The sequence below is a fragment of the Emys orbicularis genome, chromosome 20 (assembly GCF_028017835.1).
Source record: "Emys orbicularis isolate rEmyOrb1 chromosome 20, rEmyOrb1.hap1, whole genome shotgun sequence".
NCBI classification, from domain to species: domain Eukaryota; kingdom Metazoa; phylum Chordata; order Testudines; family Emydidae; genus Emys; species Emys orbicularis.
Genome location: NC_088702.1, coordinates 21210514 through 21225381, shown reverse-complemented (window position 1 = coordinate 21225381; position 14868 = coordinate 21210514). Strand labels below are relative to the sequence as shown.

Sequence of the window (14868 nt, the reverse complement as noted above, 5' to 3'; positions counted from 1 at the left end):
CCCACACCACTGCTCCCTGGATCTCCCCCCTTCCAGCGGCCCCCATCCCCTACCCTCATCCGCTCTGGTTAGAGCCGGTTGAAATTATTTGTGGGGCCTGTGGTCAGAGGTCAGGGGCAAAAAAAAACAACGTTTGGGCAGAGAATAGACACAACAAATCCTGCAGCTTGGCAGGGAGTTAGATGATATGACCCTTGCAGTCCCCTTCTAACCCTCTGGCTCTATGCTCCAAAGATCTTTGAACCATTGGTGCCGTAGGCCTACAAGGATTTGATCCTATTTGACTTCAACTCAGTATCTGGGGAGTTTACAAACTCTGAGGAGATTATAAACTCTGCAGCTGTCTCTCTCTGTCCATGTCATCTCCTGCAGCCCTTTTCATTGCTCTTACTTCCTTTGCTCAGCACGTCTGCGCTGCCCAAGCCGAGCCCTGAGGAGAAGGAGGAGATATTGTGACTGTACCTCTTCCAAGAATGGAGTACCTCCAAGTTCCCTTCCTCATGCTGTGTGGCATGGCCTTCCTTGCCAGGGTGGCATTGAACGGCTACATCCCCTTTGTTGCCAGCTCCCATGTGGAGAGGATGGTCAGTGCCGTCTGGTTCTTGAACTGGGCCCTGACCGATTTCATCTTGATCATCTTCCTGCCCCTCAGATTCACCTCCTTCTTCATCCTGGACTTAAATTGGGCCAATATGCTGAGTAGCACCATCACCTCCTTCCACATGTTCTCCAGCGCCTTCTTCCTCACCACAATCGGTGTCAATCGCTGCATCCTTGTGACACGCACTGAGTGGGCCTGGAACCACCGCACACCCCCATTAGCTTTCATTATGGTTCTGGGCATGTGGGCCCTGTCTTTTGGGTTCAGCGTGCGGTACAGTGATCTCTGGGAATCCCTCCTCTCACCTGCCAGCACCAGCATGAATTTCCGAGCGGATGAACGGAGGGTGAAGGCCACCGTTGCAATCCAGTTCCTGGTCGGGTTTCTGATCCCATTAGCCTTGAGCTTGATCCCAACATTCTACATTGTTCTAGCTGCCAAGCTGAGAAGGAACAGGCTGATCCAGTCCACCAAGCCACTCAAGATCCTTCTTGGTTTGATCCTGACCATTTTCCTCTGCTGGCAGCCGTATCACGTCGTCTTCTTGTTGTTGATGTCAGCTAATTACACTCTGTCTCTTTTGAACAGGGGCTGCTAACAGGGAGTTTCGCAAGGGAGTTCTCCAGGTGAAGGAGGAGCTAATACAGCATCTGTGGGGTAAGTGACTGTCTGTAGTGTGTGTTTGTTTGTGTTTGGGGGTTACTTGCTGTGTGCTGAGCTTGTGTTTGTTTGTTTGGTTGTTTGAGGGACCGTGTGCTCTGGCTGGCAGTTGGAGGCACGTTTGAAAGCTCGAAGCCTCTGGTAATTGGCTGAGCCTTAATCAGTGGGCGGGGCATTCACTCAGGCCAGGGCTTTATAAAGCCGCGCACAAGCGACCAGGGAGCTTTGCGAACAGGGGCTGCTAACAGGGAATTTCGCAAGGGAGTTTGGGAAGGGAGTGGGAGTCCCTCGCCAGCCGTAACCCCATCCCCGTGCCCCCCCCCTAAAACCTATAAACCAAACCACATTCCAAAACTCCCTTCTGTAAACCACCCTTTCACTAACTAGGATACAATGCAGGCAGAAGCCCAGCAGCAGAGTGGGGGCTATCCAGTTTATTGCACCGACTGTTGCATGTATGATTACCTGCCCTGTGGGCGGGTGGCGTATGTGTGCAGTCGGTGCAAGGAGCTCCTGGCCCTCAGAGACCATGTACGGACTTTGGAGGCCAGGGTGGCGGAACTGGAGGAGCTGAGAGAGGCAGAGAGGTATGTTGATGAGGCTTTCCGGGACACTGTAGAATTGTCCCACCTCTGCTTAGACAGCACCTGTGCTGTTAAGGAGGAAGAAGGGCCCAGGGAAGTAGAGCAGTCAATGGGAGCAGAGGGAAACTTTCCCGTGGTTGGGACCCTCCTTCCAGATGGTTCTGGGGTTGCCTCTCGCACTGAGGTTGCCTCTCCGGGGGAGGGAACTCCAGTTTCTAGGAAAAGGCAGGTGTTAGTAATGGGAGATTCGATTATTAGAAATGTAGATAGCTGGGTCTGTGATGACCGGGAGAACCGTATGGTGACTTGCCTGCCTGGTGCGAAGGTTGCGGATCTCTCGAGGCATCTAGATAGACTTATGTGTAGTGCTGGGGAGGAGTCGGTGGTCGTGGTACATGTAGGTACCAATGACATAGGGAAGGGTAGGAGAGATGTCCTGGAAGCCAAATTTAGGCTGCTAGGGAAGAGACTGAAATCCAGGACCTCTATGGTGGCATTTTCAGAAATGCTCCCAGTTCCACGCGCAGGGCCAGGTAGGCAGGCAGAGCTTCAGAGTCTCAATGCGTGGATGAGACGATGGTGTAGAGAGGAGGGGTTCACGTTCATTAGGAACTGGGGAAACTTCTGGGATGGGAGGAGCCTATACAGGAGAGATGGGCTCCACCTAAACCAAAGTGGAACCAGACTGCTGGCACTAAACATTAAAAAGGTTGTAGAGCAGTTTTTAAACTAGGAGATGGGGGAAAGCCGACTGCTGCAGAGGAGCGTGTGGATCGGACACAGACTTCCCTTAAGGGAGAGTCTGATGATAGAGAATCTCCAGGTTATAGTCAGGAGCAGAGGACTGAAAAGTATAATGTAAGGGACGGATCAGATGATAAACAGCCACATAAAAAAGAATCTGGCACATCAGAAAAAGACAGGCTAATAAACAGGGACAAGTTTTTAAAGTGCTAGTACACAAATGCCAGAAGTCTAAATAATAAGATGGGTGAACTAGAGTGCCTTGTGATAAAGGAGGATATAGATATAATAGGCATCACAGAAACCTGGTGGACTGAGAGCAATCAATGGGACACAATCATTCCGGGGTACAAAATATATCGGAAGGACAGAACAGGCCGTGCAGGGGGAGGAGTGGCACTATATGTTAAAGAAAGTGTAGATTCAAATGAAGTAAAAATCTTAAGCGAATCCACAGGTTCCATAGAGTCTCTATGGATAGAAATTTCATGCTCTAGTAAAAATATAACATTAGGGATCTATTATCGACCACCTGACCAGGACGGTGATAGTGATGATGAAATGCTAAGGGAAATTAGAGAGGCTATCAAAATTAAGAACCCAATAATAGTGGGGGATTTCAATTATCCCCATATTGACTGGGAACATTTCACTTCAGGACGAAATGCAGAGATAAAATTTCTCGATACTTTAAATGACTGCTTCATGGAGCAGCTGGTACGGGAACCCACAAGGGGAGAGACGACTCTAGATTTAATCCTGAGTGGGGCGCAGGAGCTGGTCCAAGAGGTAACTATAGCGGGACCGCTTGGAAATAGTGACCATAATACAATAGCATTCAACATCCCTGTGGTGGGAAGAACACCTCAACTGCCCAACACTGTGGCCTTTAATTTCAAAAGGGGGAACTATACAAAAATGAGGGGGTTAGTTAGACAAAAGTTAAAAGGTTCAGTGACTAAAGTGAAATCCCTGCAAGTTGCGTGGGCCCTTTTTAAAGACACCATAATAGAGGCTCAACTTCAATGTATACCCCAAATTAAGAAAAACAGTAAAAGAACTAAAAAAGAGCCACCGTGGCTTAACAACCATGTAAAAGAAGCAGTGAGAGATAAAAAGACTTCCTTTAAAAAGTGGAAGTCAAATCCTAGTGAGGCAAATAGAAAGGAGCACAAACACTGCCAACTTAAGTGCAAGAGTGTAATAAGAAAAGCCAAAGAGGAGTTTGAAGAACGGCTAGCCAAAAACTCCAAAGGTAATAACAAAATGTTTTTTAAGTACATCAGAAGCAGGAAGCCTGCTAAACAACCAGTGGGGCCCCTTGACGATGAAAATACAAAAGGAGCGCTTAAAGATGATCAAGTCATTGCGGAGAAACTAAATGGATTCTTTGCTTCAGTCTTCACGGCTGAGGATGTTAGGGAGATTCCCAAACCTGAGCTGGCTTTTGTAGGTGACAAATCTGAGGAACTGTCACAGATTGAAGTATCACTAGAGGAGGTTTTGGAATTAATTGATAAACTCAACATTAACAAGTCACCGGGACCAGATGGCATTCACCCAAGAGTTCTGAAAGAACTCAAATGTGAAGTTGCGGAACTATTAACTAAGGTTTGTAACCTGTCCTTTAAAACGGCTTCGGTACCCAATGACTGGAAGTTAGCTAATGTAACGCCAATATTTAAAAAGGGCTCTAGGGGTGATCCCGGCAATTACAGACCGGTAAGTCTAACGTTGGTACCGGGCAAATTAGTTGAAACAATAGTAAAGAACAAAATTGTCAGACACATAGAAAAACATAAACTCTTGAGCAATAGTCAACATGGTTTCTGTAAAGGGAAATCGTATCTTACTAATCTATTAGAGTTCTTTGAAGGGGTCAACAAACATATGGACAAGGGGGATCCGGTGGACATAGTGTACTTAGATTTCCAGAAAGCCTTTGACAAGGTCCCTCACCAAAGGCTCTTACGTAAATTAAGCTGTCATGGGATAAAAGGGAAGGTCCTTTCATGGATTGAGAACTGGTTAAAGGACAGGGAACAAAGGGTAGGAATTAATGGTAAATTCTCAGAATGGAGAGGGGTAACTAGTGGTGTTCCCCAAGGGTCAGTCCTAGGACCAATCCTATTCAATTTATTCATAAATGATCTGGAGAAAGGGGTAAACAGTGAGGTGGCAAAGTGTGCAGATGATACTAAACTACTCAAGATAGTTAAGACCAAAGCAGATTATGAAGAACTTCAAAAAGATCTCACAAAACTAAGTGATTGGGCAGCAAAATGGCAAATGAAATTTAATGTGGATAAATGTAAAGTAATGCACATTGGAAAAAATAACCCCAACTATACATACAACATGATGGGGGCTAATTTAGCTACAACGAGTCAGGAAAAAGATCTTGGCGTCATCGTGGATAGTTCTCTAAAGATGTCCACGCAGTGTGCAGAGGCGGTCAAAAAAGCAAACAGGATGTTAGGAATCATTAAAAAGGGGATAGAGAATAAGACTGAGAATATATTATTGCCCTTATATAAATCCATGGTACGCCCACATCTCAAATACTGTGTACAGATGTGGTCTCCTCACCTCAAAAAAGATATTCTAGCACTAGAAAAGGTTCAGAAAAGAGCAACTAAAATGATTAAGGGTTTAGAGAGGGTCCCATATGAGGAAAGATTAAAGAGGCTAGGACTCTTCAGTTTGGAAAAGAGAAGACTAAGGGGGGACATGATAGAGGTATATAAAATCATGAGTGATGTTGAGAAAGTGGATAAGGAAAAGTTATTTACTTATTCCCATAATACAAGAGCTAGGGGTCACCAAATGAAATTAATAGGCAGCAGGTTTAAAACAAATAAAAGGAAGTTCTTCTTCACGCAGCGCACAGTCAACTTGTGGAACTCCTTACCTGAGGAGGTTGTGAAGGCTAGGACTATAACAATGTTTAAAAGGGGACTGGATAAATTCATGGTGGCTAAGTCCATAAATGGCTATTAGCCAGGATGGGTAAGAATGGTGTCCCTAGCCTCTGTTCGTCAGAGGATGGAGATGGATGGCAGGAGAGAGATCACTTGATCATTGCCTGTTAGGTTCACTCCCTCTGGGGCACCTGGCATTGGCCACTGTCGGTAGACAGATACTGGGCTAGATGGACCTTTGGTCTGACCCAGTACGGCCTTTCTTATGTTCTTATGTTCTTAACAGAGGAAGGGCTTTTGCTTATGTCCTGACATATTTCAGCAGCTGCCTCAACCCCATCTTGTATCTCACCATGGAGGAAGAGTTTCTGAGGTACCATCAACGTGCATGCAACTCCCAAACTACCGACAACTTAGGGTTGGATAGGGAAATGGATGGAATTGTTGATATTTGCATGGAGAAAGAATTCTGTTCACTGGGACCTGTAACTTCCTCTTGATCCCAAAATTCTTGTTTTTTGCAGGTGAATTTTTTGGCCTGATTCACAGAAGAGCCATGAGAATGATTACTGGATTAGAAAACCTGCCTGACAGTGAGAAACTCAAGGACCTCAGTCTATTTAGCTTAACAAAGAGAAGAGGAAGGGGTGACTTGATCACAGTCTTAAAGTACCTACATGGGGAACAAATATTTCAAAATGGGATCTTCAGTCTAGCAGAGGAAGGTCTAACACGATTCAGTGAACAGAAGTTGAAGCTAGACAAATTCAGACTGGAAATGAGGTGTACATTTTTAATGGTCAAAGTAACTGACCATTGGAGCAATTTCCCAAGGGTCGTGGTGGATCCTCCATCACTGGCAATTTTAAATCCAGCTGGGATGTTTTTCTAAAAGGTCTGCTCTAGGAATTGTTTTGGGGCAGTTCTCTGGCCCGTGTGACCCAGGAGGTCAGACAAGATGATCACACTCGTCCCTTCCAGCCTTGGAATGCATGAATCTGTCATTTTTACAAAATATATGGATTCTTGGTTTTTCTCATTTTTAGATTATTTTGGAGAATTTGGTTTTTTATGGTCTGTCCTTTTCTGCGTCTTTGTGTCATTATTCTTCTCATCATGTCATCTTTGCTGCCAGTGGAGCTTTCTTTCCTGTGTTTGTTGAAAAAAAGGGTAACATTTGCAAAAGGGTCTAAATCCTATTTTTTAAAGTGTTTGGTCCCTTAGGAACCTCGCAGTGAGAACATAGCATAAAGAACCCTGACAAAGAGTTGCACACTCTGATTCTGCATTGTGTGAAGAAATACTTCACACAGAGTTTCCCACGCTGACTATGCCTTGTGTGAAGAAATACTTCCTTTTATTTGTTTATATACTTCCTTTTATTTCTTTTAAACCTGCTGGCTATTCATTTCATTTGGTGACCCTTAGTTCTTGTGTAATGGGAAGGAGTAAATAACACTTCCTTTTTCACTTTCTCCACATCTGTCAGGATTTTATAGAGCTCTATCATATCCCCCCATAGTCGTCTCTTTTCTAAGCTGAAAAGTCTTCTTTATCTCTCCTCCTATGGAAGCTGTCCCATCCCCCTAATCATTTTTGTAGCCCTTTTCTGAACCTTTTCCAATTCCAATATATCATTTTTGAGATGGGGTGATCACATGTACAATCAGTATTCAAGATGTGGGCATACCATGGATTTTTATAGAGGTAATATATATATATATATATATATATATATACATCGCTATTTACCTGTCTCCATTCTGAATACTGACCGTTTATTCCTACCCTTTGTTTCCTATCATTTAACCAGTTATTGATCCATGGGGGGACCTTCCCCCTAACCTCACAACAGCTTACTTTGCTTAAGAGTCTTTGGTGAGGGAACTTCCTGCTTCTGATGAACTTATTTTTTTTTCATATTACTTTTTGCATCTTTGGCTAGCTGTTCTTCAAATTCTTTTTGGCATTCCTAATTATAGTTTTACACTTCATTTGCCAGAGTTTATGCTCCTTTCTATTTTCCTGAGTAGGATTTAACTTCCACTTTTTAAAAGATGCCTTTTTGCCTCTCAAAGTTCTTTACTTTGTTCTTTACCCATGGTGGCACTTTTATGGTTCCTTTACTATGTTTTTTTTAATTTGGGGTATAAATTTAACTTGAGCCTCTATTATGGTGTCTTTTCAACGTTTCCATACAGCTTGCAGGGATTTCCCTTTTGGTACTGTAGCTTTTCATTTCTTTTTTACTAACTTCCTCATTTTTGTGTAGTTCTCTTTTCTGAAATTAAATGCTACTGTGGTGGGCTGGTGTGATGTTTCCCCCGCCACAGGGATGTTAAATTTCATTATATTATGCTCGCTATTACCAAGCGCTTCAGTTATATTCACCAGATCCTGTGCTCTACTTAGGACTAAATAAAGAATTGGCTCGCCCCTTGTGGGTGCCAGGACTAGCTGCTGCCTGAAGGAGTCATTTAAGGTGTCAAGAATCTTTATCTCTGTATCTTCTCCTGAAGTGACATGTGTCCAGTCAATATAGGGAGAGTTGAAATCCCCCATTATTATTGAGTTTTTAAAATTTAAATAGCTTCTCTAATCTTCCAGAATATTTCAGTCACTATCACCATCCTGGTCAGGTGGTCGGTAATATATTCCTACTCTGTATTCTTATTATTCGGACATGGAATTATTCTCCATTGAGATTCTATGGTACAGTTTGGTTCATTTAAGATTTTTCTTCATATGACTCCATGCTTTCTTTCACATAGAGTGTCACTCCGCCACCATCACAACCTTTTCTGTCCTTCCAATATATCGTGTACCCTGGTATTTCTGTGTCCCATTGATTATCCTCATTCCACTAAGTTTCTGTCATGCATGTTATATTGATGTCCTCATTTCATACATGGCCCTCAGGTTCACCCATCTTATTATTTAGACTACTAGCATTTTTATATAAGAACTTAAATGCCACTTTTTAGCTGTCTGCTATTACATGATGTAATTGAATTGACTTAGGCTTCTACTGGTGAGATTTTCAAAAGCACCTATGTGAGTTAGTTGCTTAGTTCCTGAATTCAATGGGAATTTGGCACCTAACTCCCTTAGCCACTTTTAAAAATCTAGTCCTGTGTCTTCTTTTCCAAACCCGAGCCTTCAAGCCTCATGAGCCATACCCTAACACATGAGATTGGTTTGAAAAAAAAGACATTTGGGTTCTTATTCTTTGCTGTATTTTTTTTTGTGGGGGAGGGGTATGTCAAACTTTTCTCTGCAACAATGAAGGCTGGAAACTTACCTAAAAAAAAAGAAAAGAAATGAAAGCATAATTTCCCACCTAATCATCTGATTCCAGGATCTGGGGCTTGGAGGAAAAGGACAAGCATGGAGAATGCCACAACAATATTGAAAGAGTCGACGACGCTACAAAACTACACCAAAAGTTTTAGAAAACCAGTAATATCCAGCTCTGTTTTGGAAGCCAATGGAGTGAGGAGGTGTTTAAAATATAGGGGACTTAAAATAAAATGTGTGGCTGTTGCGCTCTGTACCTCAAAACAGCACCCTGGAACCCCCATATTCACCACTGTCATTTAAATATGAACAAAGTCTGCCTTGTGTGGTATCATTAAAAAAGTCTTGATCTGTAGATTATTAATATCCTGTTGAATTGTATGTGCTGTCATTGTATGGGGAGTTATAAAGTTTTGCTATGTGTGTGTTACTGAAATAAGTTGTGATGTTGAGAACACCCACAACCAGCCTTTTGGTACAACAATGGAAGAGCCAGACAGCGTTATTGGCTCATCAACACCCATCCAAGAATCCACTATCTAAGGAACAGGATACAATGGAGAGTTCTCAGAGAGAGAACGTAGACAATGGAGTGTATTTGACCAAAGTCATAGCAAAGCTGGAAGAAACTATAAAAGAAAGGCAGTGACATCACCACTTGCCCTCACTCCCACCACAACTCAACTCCTGGAAATACGTCTGACGGACAAAGACTTTGAATTGGGGCAATTTGGTATCTGGCTGGAAGACAAGCCCAGCCTGTGTATTGAGGATCTGTCACCTGCTTGTACCATCTGCCAGGGTGACACACAGCTTGATTCAAATCCTGTTTAGTTTTTAGAACTCAGACTGCAAATTTACTTTTACTTCTTGTGTAACCAACTGGGATCTCTACGCTCACTGCTTATAATCACTTTAAATCTGTCTGTACTTAATAAACCTGTTTTATATTCTACCTAAAACTGTGTGTTTGGCTGAAGTGCTGGGAAATCTCAGGTCAGTTTACAAAGACTGGTGTGTGTTCTCTCCACATCGGGGGAGGCGCCGACTGGGTAATGAACTTACACTGGCCAGGCTTCTCACCAAGGCAGGACGGTACATTTCTGGACTGCAAGACCAGGGAGTGGGGGAGGAGGGGGGGATTGACTGGAGCCTCCCAATTGGTGGTTCATGAGTGGCTGGGAGGTCATTCATGCAACTCAGCAGGGTGTGTCCCTGCCTGGGGATGGCTGTGGAGCACAGGATCTGCGAGAAGTCTGCAGCTTGACACAGCATCACCGTGTGAGAGGGACACCCCAGGTTGGTGGGGCACAAGGCTCAGATGTCCCACAGTCCAGGTTGCAGGACAGGAACCCAGTCACAGTGACTTTTTAAAACAGTGTCTCAATCAATCCTGATAGTCCTGGTCAAAATTAATGTAGCTTTTGCCCTTCGCTACGTTGCTGGCCATTCTCCAGTTTCCAACCCATCCACCAGCCAGGTGTGGTACAAACACAGTGTCATGTGTCTCACAGCCAACGAATTGAGAGATTCTCGATCCACTCGCCACCTGGCAATGTCTCTCCAGAAGGTTTGAGGAGTGACTGGGGGTGAAGGGTGGCAGGATTCTCACACGAATCACTCCCGACCCAGCAGCACTTCAGGGGCCCAGCTGGGTCTGGTGCATTTCCAGGTGTGAACGGGCTGAATTTTTGCCACGATGCAACCACAGCTCAGCTCCTGCTCTCGGCCTGCAGCTGACGAAGGGTGGGTGCCAGAACCGGACACAGGATCCCAGTGGTGGTTGTACCAGGTCTGGATCCAGAGTGAAAATCACCTCCCTGCTCCTAATTGAGAAAAGTGCCTCCACACCCGAGGCTTCCAGGCAAATGACAAAAGAAGAAGGCAGGTTGAAGGCCGGGCTGTGGTTTGTGTGGTCTCTAATACAGAGCGAGGGTTTCCTTAGCTTTCACTGGCCTGTAACATGGCCCGGGCCAAGGGGTGGGTTCCCTTCAGCAAAGCAGGTCTGAGAATCTCATACATCCGACTCCCTGCAGGGCTCTGTTCGCTTTCCCCAGCCAGGAGGGGCTGGAGGGCAGAGTCCCAGCTGGCGTCTCTGCTCCTGGGCCTTCGCACGGTGGAGTCGGCTGGACGTTGCTGTCTCAGCCCCGGGTCTCCGATGGGGGCCCCGCCCGCCTACCCACGGAAGTGGACAGCCAAATGCAGACACCTTGCTAGGTCCCAGCAGGGGGAGGGGAGCTGTTAGAGAGCTTTCCTTCCACCCTCCCGTTTCCCTGGTTCTTGTCACACAGACAGCAAGCACCAAAAGACCAGCAGTCTGTAGTGCAGACAATGCGATGTTCATTGGGGTTAATGTCCAGCAAGCATGATTCCAATTTCCCTTCCCCCACTTCCTGTTTGACCCCAATTTATATAGTAATATTCTCAGCTGTACCTTAACCAATCATTTTACTGAAATTCAAGTAACAAATCCTAACACAATTCTCTAACCAATTTTATTCCACTACCCTCAATAATTTACACCTAGCAAAATGAATTATACAGCAGACAGAAACAATTAGAGAACCAGACAGATTAAGAATAGAAAAGAGGGGGGCATAAAGACAAAACATACAGAAATGAGGGTTTCACAACCACAACCATTGATCAGTGATTTCTTGCCAGACAGGATGTTATCAAACTAAGTTTTCTTTAACCATCTTAAGATCTGTTTCTTTATCTGGTGGGGATGGGCACTATCAGGACAGGATCGTCTTCTTAACAGCCCAATACCCCCTTATTTCAGTGTGACTGGTTTGGGATGTGAGGATGTGACCGTTCACTTCCCAGCTTAGGGCTGCCCCTGCTGCTTAGCCTAAGAACAAGGCTTCAGACTATCCTAGTGAGAGAAGGCCCAGACACAGGCGGACTGTGATTTTCATTCTTTGTTTTTATACTTCTGTAACTAGCTAAGTGATAAAAAGACAACTAAGTTCTTAAATTATAGGCCTTTACAGGCAGGCCTGAATATCTATATTCTAACAGGAGCTTGTGGTTCACATAACATCTGCATGTAGCTGTGGATGCCGGAGGCCTTCCGGGCTTTGCAGAAGTATTCGGACCCAGCCACATCCTGTGATCTCCACTCATTCTTCTTCCCGCCCCAGATATACCCCTATATGAACAGCTTCCTCCTCCGGGCTTAGCCAGTCTGGGAGAGCTGCAGGCAGACATCGCGTTGGGGACCCTGGACAGGGGTCGAGTCTGAGACACGGCATCCTCCGAAGACACGGGTAAGGAAATGAGATAACCCCTCCCAGCTGCCCCCCTCCCCTCCTCTTTAATTTTTTTTTTTTTTTAAATAATGGAGATATCCTATCTCCTAGAACCAGAAGGGCCCTTGACTCCAGCCCCCAACCTTCACTAAGCAGGACCAACTACTGATTTTGCCCCAGATCCCTAAGTGGCCCCTTCAAGGATTGAACTCACAACCCTGGGTTTAGCAGGCCAATGCTCAAACCACTGAGCTACCCCCCCCGCTTAGAACCAGTTGAAATTGTTGGTGTGTCCTGTTGTCAGAGTTCAGGGGCTCCCATTGAGCTTCATTGTGTACAGACACTGACCGGGCTAAGGGGGCCCATTGTGCCAGGCGCTGCACAGACCCAGAGGGAGAAAGAGGCCTGCTCCCAGCGAGCTCACAGTCTAAACAGACAAAGGTTTGGTGAGGAAACTGAGGCACAGGGCCGTGATGTGACTTGTCCAGGCTCCCCGAGCAGTTCAGTGAGAAAGTCTGGGATGGAAGTCCCTGTCTAACCACTACGATAGACTCTTGCAATATCCTTCCTTTTTTAAAAAAAGTTTTGTAGCTGATTACAGCTAAAAAGCTGATTACAGCTGATTCTTCCTCTGGTGTTTTGACGGCTTTTTTGTTGTTGTCCTTGTTTCAATCTTACTTTTCTCCTCCTGGGAAGTTGCTCTCCGTCACTGGAGGTTTTCACAGGGAGGATCTTTGGGTGGGGATTTTGCCTGCTCCACTAACTCACCTCCCAAAATGGCCCAAACCACAGGAAAACTCCACTTCAAAATGAAAGCGGGCAGGAGAAGAATCACTTTAAAAAATTCCACTATTGAAAAAAAATGGGGGGGGGGGCGAACAATCATTCATTGACATTTTTTTCACAAAGACGGGAATTACCAGCTCCTTTTGGGAAACTAAAAGCAAGAAGATTATTTGGGAATTTTAGTTAGATTGCAGGGTGTCTCCCACGCTGTCTCTGCATCCAGGACACCCCACTACCCACTGTCCACCTCCCCTTGCCTAGAAATCTTCTTTCAGCAAGAAGCAAATGTGTTTTTTAAAAAATATTTGATTTAGTAAAAACAACTGATATTATGTAAAAACAAAAAAATGTTCGGGCAGAGAATAGACACAACAAATCCTGCATCTTGAACATCAGAACATAAGAACGGCCATACTGGGTCAGACCAAGGGTCAATCCAGCCCAGTATCCTGTCTGCTGACAGTGTCCAATGCAGGTGCCCCAGAGGGAGTGAACCTAACAGGTAATGATCAAGTGGTCTCTCTCCTGCCGTCCATCACCACCCTCTGACAAACAGAGGCTAGGGACACCATTCCTTACCCATCCTGGCTAATAGCCATTAATGGACTTAACCTCCATGAATTTATCCCGTTCTCTTTTAAACCTTGTTATAGTCCTAGCCTTCACAACCTCATCAGGCAAGGAGTTCCACAGATCGACTGTGCACTGTGTGAAGAAGAACTTCCTTTTATTTGTTTTAAACCTGCTGCCCATTAATTTCATTTGGTGGCCCCTAGTTCTTATATTATGGGAGCAAGTAAATAGCTTTTCCTTATTCACTTTCTCCACACCACTCAAGATTTTATTCTTTACAATTCTTTCAACTAATTTACCCGGTACTGACATTAGACTTACCGGTCTGTAATTGTCGGGATCACCTCTAGAGCCCTTTTAAAATATTGGCGTTACATTAGCTATCTTCCAGTCATTGGGTATAGAAGCCAATTTAAAAGCCAGTTACAAACCATAGTTAATAGCTCCGCAATTTCAGATTTGAGTTCTTTCAGAACTCTTGGGTGAATGCCATCTGGTCCCGGTGACTTGTTACTGTTAAGTTTATCAATTAATTCCAAAACCTCCTCTAGTGAAACTTCAATCTGTGACAATTCCTCAGATTTGTCACCTACAAAGGACGATGCAGGTTTGGGAATCTCCTTAACATCCTCAGTCGTGAAGACTGAAGCAAAGAATTCATTTAGTTTCTCTACAATGACTTTATCGTCTTTAAGCGCTCCTTTTGTATCTCGATCATTCAGAGGCCCCACTGGTTGTTTAGCAGGCTTCCTGCTTCTGATGTACTTAAAAAACATTTTGTTATTACCTTTGGAGTTTTTGGCTACCTGTTCTTCAAACTCCTCTTTGGCTTTTCTTATTATATTTTTACACTTCATTTGGCAGTGTTTATGCTCCTTTCTATTTACCTCACTAGGATTTGACTTCCACTTTTTAAAAGATGCCTTTTTATCTCTCACTGCTTCTTTTACATGGTTGTTAAGCCACAGTGGCTCTTTCTTAGTTCTTTTACTGTGTTTTTTAATTTGGGGTATACATTTAAGTTGGGCCTCTCTTATGATGTCTTTGAAAAGTGTCCATGCAGCTTGCAGGTATTTCACTTTAGTCACCGTACCTTTTAATTTCTGTTTAACTAACCCCCTCATTTTTGCATAGTTCCCCTTTCTGAATTTAAATGCCGCAGTGTTGGGCTGTTGAGGTGTTCTTCCCACCACAGGGATGTTAAATGTTATTATATTATGGTCACTATTTCCAAGTGGTCCTGTTACAGTTACCCCTTGGACCAGCTCCTGCGCTCCACTCAGAACTAAATCGAGAATTGCCTCTCCCCTTGTGGGTTCCTGTACCAGCTGCTCCAAGAAGCAGTCATTTAAAGTATCTAGAAATTTTGTCTCTGAATTTCGTCCTGAGGTGACATGTACCCAGTCAGTATAGGGATAATTGAAATCCCCCACTATTACTGAGCTCAT

The 14868-nt window shown here is 44.4% G+C and overlaps 1 protein-coding gene across 1 annotated transcript; it reads left to right on the top strand.

The window, feature by feature from the left end:
- Positions 1 to 473: 473 nt before the first annotated feature.
- LOC135892571 (chemerin-like receptor 1) lies at positions 474 to 6038 on the top strand. Its single transcript, XM_065420369.1, has 3 exons — positions 474 to 1191; positions 5799 to 5928; positions 6035 to 6038. The coding sequence occupies exons 1-3, from the start codon at positions 474 to 476 to the stop codon at positions 6036 to 6038; spliced, it is 852 nt and encodes a 283-aa protein (XP_065276441.1).
- Positions 6039 to 14868: the final 8830 nt, after the last annotated feature.

What these genes read in the sequence shown, in the direction of transcription:
- LOC135892571 (XM_065420369.1), top strand. Translation starts at nt 474, where the DNA reads ATGGAGTACCTCCAAGTTCCCTTCCTCATGCTGTGTGGCATGGCCTTC. An exon ending in TCTGTCTCTTTTGAACAGGG is followed by an intron (nt 1,192 to 5,798) that starts GCTGCTAACAGG and finishes TTCTTAACAGAG; the next exon opens with GAAGGGCTTTTGCTTATGTC.